This window comes from Fistularia commersonii, chromosome 10, assembly GCF_037954325.1.
Source record: "Fistularia commersonii isolate RoL2024-O1a breed Wild chromosome 10, RoL_Fcom_v1.0, whole genome shotgun sequence".
NCBI classification, from domain to species: domain Eukaryota; kingdom Metazoa; phylum Chordata; class Actinopteri; order Syngnathiformes; family Fistulariidae; genus Fistularia; species Fistularia commersonii.
Window position 1 is genome coordinate 2,273,656 of NC_141293.1, and position 14,153 is coordinate 2,287,808.

The following is a 14,153-nucleotide window of genomic DNA, read 5'->3' on the forward strand; positions in this document are numbered from 1 at the left end:
CACATCCCACCTGCAGGGCACAGCGACTAACAACATTGAGCATCACACCTTCACTTTCCAGTTTCAGAGTCATCTGACATTCTATCTGACATTCTTTTCACCTCCAGAATGTTTCTAACAAACTCCTCCTTCAAGATAAATCTTACTCCATTTCTCTTCTTGTCAGTACCATAATAGTACAACCTGGTCTCAATGTATATTTTTTGAATCTATACATGTAAACAAACATTTGTCCAATCAATTCGGCACCGGAAATGACGTATATCATTTTTTCGAATTTCCGACCGAAGTTATAAATTTAGGGGGCGTGGCCAACGAGCGGACCGGAAGTGGAGCCGAGCTAGCTAGCTATCAGTGGCAACAGCAGTAGAGTGGAACGCCGACTACGGGAGACAAACACATTTAAACGTTTTTTTTCCGAATGAAATTGCTACAGTTCGGCGAAAGAGCAACTGGTCCACAAACCAAAATCATCAGAGAGAGGTAGTGTAATTTGTAATCGTAATTTGTTTCATTCAAAGGTGAGACGTCGGCAGGCAGCAGGTAAGAGGCTAGTAGCATTAGCATCGAGCTTCTTCGCTATCTCTGGTCCGTTCCGGACAGACTTCTTGTTAACGTTCTGTGTTCAATTCTAAAGTGTTGGATTACAATTAAATGTAAATGATGTGCAGCAGTCTGTAGCCCAAATCTGTCTGAAATATTTGCATGTAAGTCTGCATTTTGACAAAACAATCCTCAGATTATATCGTGATGTGTAGTGGGATGGTGGAACAAGCAGAGGTGAGAAGGTTTGCTGCAAAAAGACAGAATATATGTGTGTGAATGACAGGATGTTGAGGTTTTTAAGTCCTCTTGTGCAATGGAGGGTGTGGAAGAAGATATTTATGGATGGATTGAACGAGGACATGATGTTAGTTGCTGAGAGTAAAAGGAATGCAGGGAAGAGATGGATTCAGATGTTTTGCTGAAGGGAGAAGATGAGAGGAAAAGGGCTTCCCAGAAAGTTTTATATGATAAAGTAACAAACCTTATCTCCCGAACATTTTGCACTCAATCCTGTTAAATTATTATATCTTGTTGATCAGGCCTGTAAAACATGTGTGAGAGTTTGTCTAAATCAAGCGTGTCAAACTCATGTTGATTCGGACCAGTAAAGTCATTACCTAGAAGTCATATTAAGTCCAAATTTTAAGTCCAAATGAGGTAAACCGGTAAATGATAAAAATCTTTATATGTAATGAACTGTCCCTCTAAAAAATAGATGATGAATTAGTATTAAAAATTAATTTTAAAAAAGAATTGATGAAATAATACCCTAAAAATATTGTTGATCTTGTCACTGTGGGAATATTGGCCACTAGAATTTCTTAGAAAGTGGATTTTTAGCATGTATAAGAGGAGGTTTAATGTTTACAAGGCTAATGGTGGATATTCTGGTTATTGTATCAATCTTTTTAATTTTGCGGTTATTTTTAGAAATAAGATAGAGGAGGTAGTTTTAGCAATGTCACTAGGTGTTTTTTCATTAAAAACATTTTTGTTTTCAAATTTTGAATCAAAACTACATTGCAAAGTTATTCTTTTTTTTTTTTTTTCCCTTGCCTGTTTTTTTTTAAACCTACAGTATAAAACATAAAGATGCATTTGAGAAAAAAAAAACTAGCCCGGAGAGGAAGAGCAACCCCCCCCGACCCCACTCGCCCCCTGCACCCCCTCCAGGCCCTGTCGGGACGCGCAGACCAGGGGATTTACTCCTCGCCCTTGTAGGGCAGAATCACATGACTTTAGGCGAGAACGGCGGGAGCGACATCAGGAAAAGGACATTTGACGCCGTGGCGGACAGCGGAGCACCTCCGGGCAGCAGAGGGAGGACCCCACACTCCCACTCCCACTCCCACCTGTCCCCTCCACTCGCCTCCTCTCTGGAAGCTCCAGGTGCTGCTCTGAACACAAACACAGGGGGAGCTTTTTTTTTTTTTTTTTTGTCGTTGTTGTTGTGCAGATTATCACAAAACACTCGAAAGGTGCTACAAATTAAAAAAAAACAAACAAAGTGCTCTTTAATAAATCTGTAATTATTATTATTGTTATTATTATTTTGTACAATAATGTTCCTTTTCCAAATCCATCCTTTACGATGATAATTAAAAAAAAGAAAAAAGAATTGCATGTTTCCCAGCTTTCAAATTAAAAGAAAAAAAGCCTATAAAAAATTTGACGTCAAGTTTGTTGAGAATTATTATTATTATTATTATTATTATTATTATTATTATTTCAAAGGAGAAAAAAATTCAAATTTGTAAGTCTAAAATAATCCTTTTTTGTAAATATTATAACTTGCCATATTTCCTTTTTTTTTTTTTAAATGAGAGGAAACGCAAAAACTGGAACTGGCAAAAATCAAAGCATTTTGTGCATTTCTTTTCCTTTCCCACCTCGCCTGACATCAAGCCTCGTAAATAAAATATTAATATAATTATTTCCAGAAAAAGGCCGCCTCTACTTTCCTTGCAGACATCGTTTTCCCCTCTTTGAAAATAAAAACAACCAAAAAAAAAAAAGATTCTGAAAAGTTCAGTGTCTGTACTTGTGATTCTGCGCCGCCGTGTCGCCACGACGACGAGAGACTCCGATCCCCTCCGGCTCTGATTTGACTTTTGGTGGACGGCCTTGTCGCGGCGCCCCCGCCGGCCCCGAGCGGCTCCTCCCCCCTGTACCCGCGCTGTGTTTGCATTCAGATGTAAAGCTGAAATAAATTATGTGTTATGTGCCAATTATGTGTTTCCATTTAAGCCTCTGCTAAGTACCCTCAACCAAGCTTCAGCCAATCCCGCCTCCTTTTAATTCTTCCTTAACATCTCCCTCCATCTAACCCTTGGCCAATCATCTCCCTCCATCTAACCCTCGGCCAATCATCTCCCTCCATCTAGCCCTTGGCCAATCATCTCCCTCCATCTAACCCTTGGCCAATCATCTCTCTATTTAAGCCTCAGCCAATCACCTGCCTCTATCCAACCCTTGGCCAATCATCTACCTCCATCTACTACCTTGTCCAATCATCTCCCTCTATCTAACCCTCGGCCAATCACCTTCCTCCATCTAACCCTCAGCTAAGTACCCTCAGCTAAGTTTCAGCCAATCATCTCACTCCATTCAACCCTCACCCAATCACCTGCCTACATCCAACCTTCGCCCAATCATCTGTCTTAATCCTCGGCTAAGTACCCTCAACCAAGCTTCAGCCAATCATGCCTCCTTCTAACCCTCAGCCAATCACCTGCCTCCATCTAACCCTCAGCCAATCACCTGCCTCCATCTAACCCTCAGCCAATCGCCTGCTTCCTTCTGACCCTCTCCTGCGTCCTCTCCTCCGGCACCAACTCCGTTCCTGGTCCCCTCCGTCCTCTGGTCTTCCTCCAGACCTCCTGCCTGGCAGCTCCAGCCTCAGCATCCTTCCACCCAGATCTTCTCCATCCTTCCTCGTCCACGTCCAAACCATCTCAGTGGGACTTTTCTCTCCAGAACATCTAACGCGTTGCCGTCCACAGTACTTCATCATTGGCCACCATTGTATTTATTTATTGGTCTTTTATTGATGTATTATGGAGCCGGGTGGCCTAAATTAATAACGACGTTTAATAACGCAGTAAAAGAAAAAACTTTAATGGAGAAAAAATAAAATGATAAAGATCTCCAAAGGTGTCAACGTTGGAGCCTGCTGTACTTGAAGGGATTCTTCAGCATTGGTCTTCATAGACTTCACAAGTTTCGTTATTTACTTATTGAAATAACTAAAATCATGCAACTGACGCGCTCTTCTTCGGTTGCCATGACAACGCCTCACCCGCATCCTCTGTTCGCGTGGCGGCCGAAACCCGACCCGGGTGGAGCAGGTCTGGACCAGCGCTCTTCAAGGAGACCTTCTGCCTCCACAAGGGGGGAAAGAGACCAGGTGGATGAATGAGTGAGGGTTTTTTTGTGTGTAGGTAATGTGCGAATGAGTGGATGTCTGCGTGTGTGTGTGTGTGTATATATGTATGTATGTGTGTTAGTATGTATGTATATGTGAATGTGTGTATTTATATGTTTATGTATGTATGTGTCTATAAATATGTATTTATGCATGTCTGTATGTGTATAAATTTATATATAGTTGAATGGATATAAATATGTGTGTGTGTATGTATGGATGGATGGATCTGTGTACGTATATTTGTATGTATGTATTTTAATACGCGTCGAAGTGTGATGTGTGCATATATGTGTCTTTATGTATGAATGTAGGTGTGTGTAAGTATATTTGTGTATGAGCATATGTATAAATGCACGTGTGCATGTACGCTTGTTTATGTGTATGTATGTGTTTCCGTCTATGTTAGAATACATGTATGCGTTTGTATATAGGCATGTATGTATGTCTGTCTATGTATGTATGCATATTTGTGGAAGTGTTATTAATGTATGTATCTATGTGTGTATGTATGAATATTTGTATGCATGTATTTGTGGATGCATGAATATATGTATGGAGGCATGTGTATGTATGTGTGTATGTACGCATTCCTTTGTATATGTGTAGTATGTGTTTTTCTTTGTATGTTTGTATATGTGTCTGTATGTATGTATGTATGTGTGTGTGTATTTGTATGTATGTATTTTTTGTGCATGTATCCATGTGTTTATGTATTTATGCATGTGTGTTTGTGTGTATATATGTCTATATGTGTGTGCATGTGTGTGTATGTATGTATGAATATGTGTGTACTAACTATTTATGGAGGTATATATGCATATATATGTGTATGTATGTGTTTGTACTAACTTATGTAAAGATGTGTGTGTATAGATATATATGAATCTGTGTATTTATGTATGTGCATGTTTGTAGGTATGTATGTATTTTGTGTATGTATGTAAGAGCATGTAAGAGCATGTATGTATGTAGGTAGATATATAAGTATTTGTATGTACAGGACTGTCTCAGAAAATTACAATATTGTGATAAAGTTCTTTATCTTCTGTAATGCAATTAAAAACCAAAAAATACTTTTTCATGATATTCTAATACTTTGAGATAGGATTTTTGAGTTTTCTTAAGATATAAGCCATAATCAGCAATATTTAAATAATAAAAGGCTTTCAATATTTTAGTTGATTTGTAATGAATCCAGAATATATGACAATTTTGTGTTTGTAATTGCATTACAGAAGATAAAGAACTCCATCACAATATTCTTATTTTCTGAGACAGGCCTGTATACAGATGTGTGTATGCATATATGGATGTATGTGTAAGTGTATATTTATGAATTATGTCTACATGTATTAACATAGTTTGTTTCTGTGGTTGAAAATATATATGTATGTATGTATGTAGGTATGTGTATTATACACACACACACACACACATATATATGTCTCTATGTAGGTATACATGCATATGTGTGTCATTTATGCATGCATGTATGTATGTATGTATGTATGAATGACTGTGTGTATGTATATAGGAAATTATATGTATGTATTTTGTGTGTATGTATGTATGTAAGTATGTGTTTATGTGTATATGTCCTGTATATATGCATGTGTGTATGTATGTATATATGTACATATTTCTCTGTATGTATGTATATATTTATATGTGTGCTTGTGTGTATGTATGTATGTCTATGTATATATGTATGTATCTCTGTTATTGTGTATGCATGTATGTGTGTCTTAATTTATGTATGAATGTTCTGTATGTGTGTACGTATGTAAAGCGGAAAATATACGGGTGTCTGTATGTATGTCTCTATTTGGTACAAACATATACACAAACATACCTACATACATAAAAACACATACATACATACATACGTATTTGCACCTATGAACATACATACTTAAATTCATACATACAAACATATATACACACCTACATACATACATACAGAAAGCATGCACACATGCATACATACATACATGAACACATACCTTAACCCTTGTGTTGTCTTGCGGGTCAAAAGTGACCCACTACCATGTTTCGCTGTAGAAAAAACACCTTAACCTTTCTTTTTCCAACTTATAATTTTATGACTTTTCCTAAACGGACCCCATCATTAGAAAAAGTGATACTTTTTTTTCGTTTATGTTTCCATGTGGGCTGTACACCACTAGGGTACAAAGATTGTCTTATGGGTCATTTTTGACCCGTGAGTTATAAAAGCATTTAAACACCAGAAAAAGTTCAAAGGCCACACACAAACTCTCTCTAATACACATATACACACACACACCTACAGACACACACACACATAAACATGCACAAACATGTGTATGTATATAGTGGATTTTTTTGTATGTTTTATCACTTGAATTTCACACTTCATTTCAATATATATACACATATTAATATACATTTGTTTTTTATTTATTTTTCTATTACTTGCATTTCACACGTTATAGCACTTAAATTTTTTTACTTTTTTTTGACAATTTTTTTTTATATTTCATTTCAAGATTTATCTGTGGATTCTTCTGCTCTGATTCTTCACCCTCTGTCTGTTCTGTTAACCTTAATTTTTTTTCTAATTGCATTCAATATTTTGATATGTGGTGTTTTGAGCCCAAGATCAGATCATGAAAATATCCCATATTTACCAGTGCGTGAAATTCATACCCTTAGTTCAGATCCCCAATGTCTCACTGAACATTCTCACGGTCACATATACTGTCCTACATGTGCTAAATAGAGTTGATGTTGAAAATAGTTCACAAAGTCAAGCAACATTTTGTTGTTTTGTTGTGTTATGAGAGAAGTGGTTTTTTTTATAATTCACTTCCTAAATAATATAAAAGAAAAAACTGTTGACAAAAATGTTCCAGATTATTGACTGTTTTTTATTCCCTTTCTATATAATTAATTCAGAGATAATTACTTCAAATTTCTTATAATAGCAATAATAAACCTTAACTGTGTAAAAAAAAAAACTGGTATGACAGTGTGTTTTCGGTAAAAAAAAAAAAAAAAAGTGGAATCATGTTCGCTGGTGATCCTCTTTTTTTTAATGTGTAACAATAAATACATGATAAAAAAATTGATTAAATTGAGTTAAATTGATAAATAACAGGGTGTTTCATCAAACTAAATAGATTTTGGATTTAAAATTCAATTAAGCCGCTTTATTTTGAGGCTTTGGTAGTGCGGGTCATTTTTGACCCGTAGGACACGGGGAGTGAACAGAATGTTAAGATCGCACAAGGGTTAATATGTACATATATACATACATACATAAACACATACATTAATATGTACATATATACACACATACATATATATGCACAAACAGACATACATACATATATCTATACATACAAACAGACATACATACATATATTTACACATACAAACACACATAAATACAAACACACACACATACTTACTGTATGAATATGTGTGTGATTTATGTGTGTGATTTATGTATGTATGTATTTTTGTGTGTATGTATATCGGAATTTGTATATGTGTATTTTTGTGTGTATGTATGTATTTAAGTATGTGTTTGTGTGCATATGTTTGTATATATGCATGTGTGTATGTGTGTTTGTGTGTGTTTGTATATATAGCGGAAAATATGCGTGTGTCTGTATTTATGTTTCTATACAGGTACAAACATATACACAAACATACCTACACACATAAAAACACACATACATACATACGTATTTACACATATGAACATGCATCCTTAAATTTATACATACAAACATATATACACACCTACATACATACATACAAAAAGCATGCACACATACATACATACATACATACATAAACACATACATATATATGCACAAACAGACATACATACAAACACACATAAATACACATAAATACAAACACACACACATACTTACTGTATGAATATGTGTGTGATTTATGTATGTATGTATTTTTGTGTGTATGTATATCGGAATTTGTATATGTGTATTTTTGTGTGTATGTATGTATTTAAGTATGTGTTTATGTGCATATGTTTGTATATAAGCATGTGTGTATGTGTGTTTGTATGCATATATGTACACATGTCTATGTATGTCAGGGTTCACACCTGATCCCAACTGTAATCGGCGCCGGCTGCAGCAGATGCCGCTAATCAAGATCCCTATAAAGGGCAGCGGCACGCTCTGCCTGGCGCCGGGGGATTGTTGCTTGCAGAGCCCTGCCACGACCGGACCCCAGGTGCGACCTCTGTCCCCTCCCTCGTTACGACCGGACCCAGTTGGCCGGTGTAACCTCTGTCCCCTCCTGCAACCCGTCCAGTCTGCCACCCTCCCTGGGGCTCACCCCGTCTGCAACCCGCCCCGTCTGCAACCCGTCCTGGTGAGGCCCTGCATCCTGTCTGCAACCCATCCTGGTGAGACCCAGCCTCCGCAGTCCTGCCTGCAACCCGTCCTGCCATTTCAACGCATTAAAAGCGCTTTCAACCCATCTCTGCTCTGAAGTGTGGTTCCCTGCTCGAGTCCGCCCCAGCGACTCGTGACAATGTATGTATAAATTTATATGTGTGTCTATACATATATATATGTACGTATCTCTGTTATTGTGTGTATGTCGGAAAATATGCGTTTGTCTCTATAGGTACAGACATACAAACATCAGCATACATACGTACTTCCACATATGAACATACATAGATACACAAAAGCATGCATAGATAGAAACTTAACAGATACATTAATATGTGCATACACATACATACTTACTTTCACACATACATAGATACATCAGTTCATATCTTCATACATACAAACTTCCACAGGTATATCATCAGGACCAACTACCTTTCCACTCTTCATCCTCCTCAATGCTTTCCTCCCTTTTACTGATTTGTGCTACTTGGTGGTCTACAATGGTCACCTCGTCTACCCTTGCCTCTCTTTCATTTTCCACATTCATCAGCTCTTCAAAGTACTCTTTCCATCTTCCCATCACTCTTCTATCATCTGTCAATACATTTCCTGTCCTTAATCACCTGGACCTGTTATAGATCATTCTCACCCTCACTATCCAACGGAGCATACAAGTCATCGTAGGCCCTTTGTTTGGCCTTTGCTACCTCTATCTTTACCTTTCGCCGCATCTCCCTGAACTCCTGTCTGTTCTCCTCAGTCCTCTCAGTATCCCACTTCTTCTTTGCTAACCGCTTTCTCTGTATATACTCCTGCACTTCCTTTATAAGTCTCCTTATCAACTTTCCTTCCAGATGACACACCAAGTACTCTCCTACCTGTCTCCCTGATGACACTAGCTGTCCAATCATCTGGAAGCTCACCCAGACCCTTTCTCAACTCCTTAAAAACCATGCAACACTCCTCCCTTTTCAGCTTTCACCACTTTGTCCTCTGCTCTGCCTTTGTCCTCTTCATCTTCCTTGTCACCAGAGTCTTCCTACAAACCACCATCTGGCTACACTCTCACCTACAAGTACTTTGCAGTCACTGATCTCTTTCAGGTTACCTCGTCTATACAAGATGTAGTCTAGCTGCGTGCTCTTGCCTCCACTCTTATAAGTTCCCCAATGTTCCTGTCTCATCCCTCTGCATTTCTAACCTGTACACCAAATCTGCCCATCACTACTTCATCCCCTCTTTTTCCTGCACCAATCATCACTCTGTCACCTCTGGGGATATTCTGCATCACTTTATGTAGCTCATTCCAGAACATCTCCAACTCACATCCCACCTGTGCCATGGCTACTAACAACATTGCGCATCACACCTTCAATTTTCAGTTTCAGACTCATAAGTCTAACATTCTTTTCACCTCCAGAATATTTGATTTTGGCAAAAGTTTTACACCGGATGCCCTTCCTATTAATATAATATCTACTAAATTTCTATTTAGTTTTTGAATCTATACATACATACAAACAAACATTTGTCCAATCAATTCGGCACAGGAAATGACGTATATCACGTTTTGAATTTCCGACCGATGTTATAAATTAGGGGGCGTGGCCAACGAGCGGACCGGAAGTGGAGCCGAGCTAGCTAGCTAGCAGCGGCAACAGCAATAGAGTGGAACGCCGATTACGGGAGACAAACACATTTAAACGTTCTTCCGAATGAAATTGCTACAATTCGATGAACGAGTAACTGGTCCACAAAACAAATTCCGTAACCAATAACTGTAATTTTGTTTCATTCAAAGGTGAGACGTCGGCAGGCAGCAGGTAAGAGGCTAGTAGCATTAGCATCGAGCATCTTTGCTATCTCTGGTCAGTTCAGGACAGACTTCTTGTTTACATTCTATGTTCAATTCTAAAGTGTTGGATTACAATTAAATGTAAATGATGTGCAGCAGTCTGTAACCCAAAGCTGTCTGAAATATTTGCATGTAAGCCAGCATTTTGACAAAACAATCCTCAGATTATATTGTGATGTGTAGTGGGATGGTGGAACAAGGAGAGGTGTGAAGGTTTGCTGCAAAAAGATAGAATATGTGTGTGAATGACAGGATGTTGAGGTTTTTAAGTCCTCTTGTGCAATGGAGGGTGTGGAAGAAGATAATTATGGCTGGATTGAACGAGGACATGATGTTAGTTGCTGAGAGTAAAAGGAATGCAGGGAAGAGATGGATTCAGATGTTTTGCTGAAGGGAGAAGATGAGAGGAAAAGGGCTTCCCAGTAAGTTTTAAATGGTAAAGTAACAAACCTTATCTCCCCAACATTTGCCACTCAATCCTGTTGAATCATTACTACTTTGTTGATCAGACCTGTAAAACACGTATGACAGTTTGTCTAAATCAGGGGTGTCAAACTCATTTTGATTCGGACCAGTAAAATCATTACCTAGAAGTAACACTCAGTCCAAAGTAGGTAAATGGGTAAATTATAATAATCTTTATATGTAATGAACTGAAACCTAGATGACAAATAATTGTTAAATGAATATTGTAAAAATGATGAAATTGCACCCTAAAAATATTGATCTTGTCACTGTGGGGAAAATTGGCCACTAGAATTTATTAGAAAATTGATTTTTAGCTTGTATAAGAGGAGGTTTAATGTTTACAAGGCTATTCTGGTTATTAAATCAATCTTTTAAATGTTACCTGTTTTTTTTTTTTAAATTTCAGAAATAAGAAAAGATAAGGTTTTAACAATGTCACTACATGTTTTTCCTCTAAAAAAATAGATGAAGTAATAACAGAATATTATAAAAGAATTGAGGAAATTACACATAAAAATATTGTTGAGTTAAGAGCAAATCTTGTTATGGATTGTTAGCATGTATAAGAGGTTTGATGTTTACAAGGCTATTCTGGTTATTAAATCAATCTTTTTAATGTTACCAGTTTTTATTTTCGAAAAAAGAAAAGGTTGTTGAGTTAAAAAGGAAAATCTTTTCATTGTGGGAAAATTGGCCACTAGAATTTATTAGAAAATGGATTGTTAGCATGTATAAGAGGAAGTTTAATGTTTACAAGGCTATTCTGGTTATTAAATCTTTTAAATTTTGCCCTTTTTTGCTATTGTGTTAGAAATAGGAAAACCGGTTTTAACAAAGTCAAGACTTTTTTCACAAAAAATTCTGCTTTCAAATTTTGAAGCAAAAAGTACATTGCTAAGTTGTGATTTTTTTTTTCTTTGCCTTTTTGAAACCCACTGTATAAAATGTGCTGGCTGCACTAACACAAGTTGATTTCAGGCCACAAAATATTGTTCCGAGGGCCACGAGTCTGAGACCCCTGGTCTAAATCTCGCTGTGACCGTCTTAAGTTAGTCAATTCTGTTCTGTCAGCTACATTGTGGGGTGTTGTCACCTTTTTTTCGTTTTCTGAATGAAGTCTAGAAATGAGGCCAACGTTAACTGTTCACATTTTTAAAACATCTCCCATGTTGTCATTGAATGTTGTTCAAGTGGTGCGACATCTCCTCGAGCGACTCGATAGTTTGGTGTGGATTCGAGCCGCAGTGACTGGAGAGAAACTTCATTTGTGACGACATCCTGCTGCAGTGTCCAACCTCAACCTTGAATAAAGTTCCTTCTTCATTTATAAGCCTGTCTGTGTTATATCTATTTGTCTGTACTTTTTGTGTTATAAACATCTGTTATATTATATATCAATTTTAATTAGGGCTTATTAAGCTGGTCTAAATAAGTAATTTTTTTATAAAATGAAAATGTGGGACCTTTTCTATCTGGGGCATTCACGCATCAGCCCCCGCCACAGCGGGTGGCGGGGGGTGGCCGGCGCCCATCTCTCAGCCTATAGGGCCGCCCTGTATTGCACAGGGCCATTCACACCATTCACTCCTAGGGACACTTTACAGTTGCCGATCAACCTAAATGCACGCTTTTGGCCGGTGGGAGGAAGGTGAGAACCCACGCGGACACGGGGAGAACGTGCCAACTCCACACAGAGGCAACCGCTGTGGGGTTTGAACCCGAGTTGCTTTGCTGTGAGGCTACAGCTCTAACCGCTGCGCCACCGAGCCGCCCAACCAGAAAAATTTTGGACGTTATATTTGTCATTAGATTTCGAGAATGTGTTCCCCTTTTTTTTTTTTTTAATGAACAGTGTATATATGTGTCAATTTGTTCTTCCTAGTAGTGTTGTAAGATAAACTGATAAATTTAACTTATTTCTGTTCCAGTGATTCCTTTGGGTGTTTGTTTTGAACATAGAGATAAAGTCAATGTGACTGATTGCATAACTCAGACCTGCAAGTCATGACGCATCTCAGCTTTTCATATCTCCCATGTGAAATTATTCCATAAGCAAAACAAGTTTTGTTTCATATTCAGTCTAATTTTATTTCAGTTAACAGTTGTGAACAACGAAAAGGAAATGTTGAGTCCAGCAACGTGCTGACTGGCTGTCAAGACGGCCTTTTGCTTCTCCTCCGTGGGTTGGCGTCCCCTCAGACCCTTCAGGCAGAGATGGTCATATATATACATGCATATAAACACACACTTGTCCTGTTATTTAGATGAGCAAGAACTGACCCACACTTAAGGTATACAAAAAATCGTTCTCTGTTATGTTCTCGTAAGCATGTTGTCCACCAGTGCCAGGAGAGCAGCTACAGGTTCAGTGTCTTGCTCGACACACTAGGAGGACTTGAACCAAGAATGTTCGGTTCCAAAGATGGTCGCTCCACCTCCTGCCCCTGATGTGTTTAAAATACATATATAAAAACAAACACATATTTGTACAAACAAACATACATACATACATACAAAGCTACCTATATACATACATGCAAACACACAACATACATACATAGATTCATACATTAACACATAGATACATACATACATAAATGCATACATACAAACATGAATATAAACATATATATGAATGTGCATACTTTATGGACATACATATATAAACACACACACATGCGCTCATTCATATACACACCCTCATACATATATACATACATGCAAACTAACACATAAATATGTATGTTAATCCATACAAACCATCCATACATATATACATACATTTATTCATACACTTAAACATACATACACATACATACACACACATACATATATACAAACAAATACCAACATATATTTGTACTTACACACACACATACATAAACACATAAACAAATACATATATACATACAAACATACATTACTAAATAGAAACATACATACAAACGTATACACATGAATACATACATACATACAACCATATACATATGAATACATACATTCATACAAACACACATACAAATATACATTGATACGTACATATTTACACACACATAGATGAATGCATACATACATACACATGCATACACACATACATACATGTATACAAGCAAACATATATCTATATATGTATACATATACACCTATGTACATACATGTATTCACACACATATACATCCATACAAATAGACATATATACAAACATACAGAAATATATACACACACAGACGACTACAGATATACATACCTACAAAATACATTCATACACACAAACGTACAAATTCATTCATACATACATACTTACATGCATAGATTCATACATAAATCCACCTATATACATATATACATTAGTATACGTAAATATACACATAAATACACATACATACATACATGCATGTATACATACATACATACATACATTCAAACATACATACAC

The 14,153-nt window shown here is 37.2% G+C and overlaps 1 protein-coding gene across 4 annotated transcripts; it reads left to right on the forward strand.

Moving 5' to 3' along the window:
* The first annotated feature begins 189 nt into the window (after positions 1 to 189).
* On the forward strand, positions 190 to 3,970 carry LOC147230065 (uncharacterized). 4 transcript variants are annotated; one of them, XM_086153200.1, is made up of 3 exons: positions 190 to 483; positions 1,625 to 1,935; positions 3,299 to 3,970. In XM_086153200.1, the coding sequence occupies exons 1-3, from the start codon at positions 422 to 424 to the stop codon at positions 3,529 to 3,531; spliced, it is 606 nt and encodes a 201-aa protein (XP_086009326.1). In that variant the 5' UTR covers positions 190 to 421; the 3' UTR covers positions 3,532 to 3,970. The 4 variants fall into 4 exon arrangements, 3 of the variants coding, with proteins under 3 accessions (XP_086009326.1, XP_086009325.1, XP_086009327.1); XM_086153199.1 differs by having other exon boundaries at positions 3,328 to 3,970; XM_086153201.1 differs by having other exon boundaries at positions 3,270 to 3,521.
* Positions 3,971 to 14,153: the final 10,183 nt, after the last annotated feature.

Bases quoted from the DNA above. Each gene is read 5' to 3' on its own strand.
- LOC147230065 (XM_086153199.1), top strand. From the start codon at position 422: ATGAAATTGCTACAGTTCGGCGAAAGAGCAACTGGTCCACAAACCAAA. The intron at 484-1,624 runs GTAGTGTAATTT...TTAAACCTACAG, and splicing joins ACCAAAATCATCAGAGAGAG to TATAAAACATAAAGATGCAT. The intron at 1,936-3,327 runs GTGCTGCTCTGA...TCTAACCCTCAG, and splicing joins CTCCTCTCTGGAAGCTCCAG to CCAATCGCCTGCTTCCTTCT.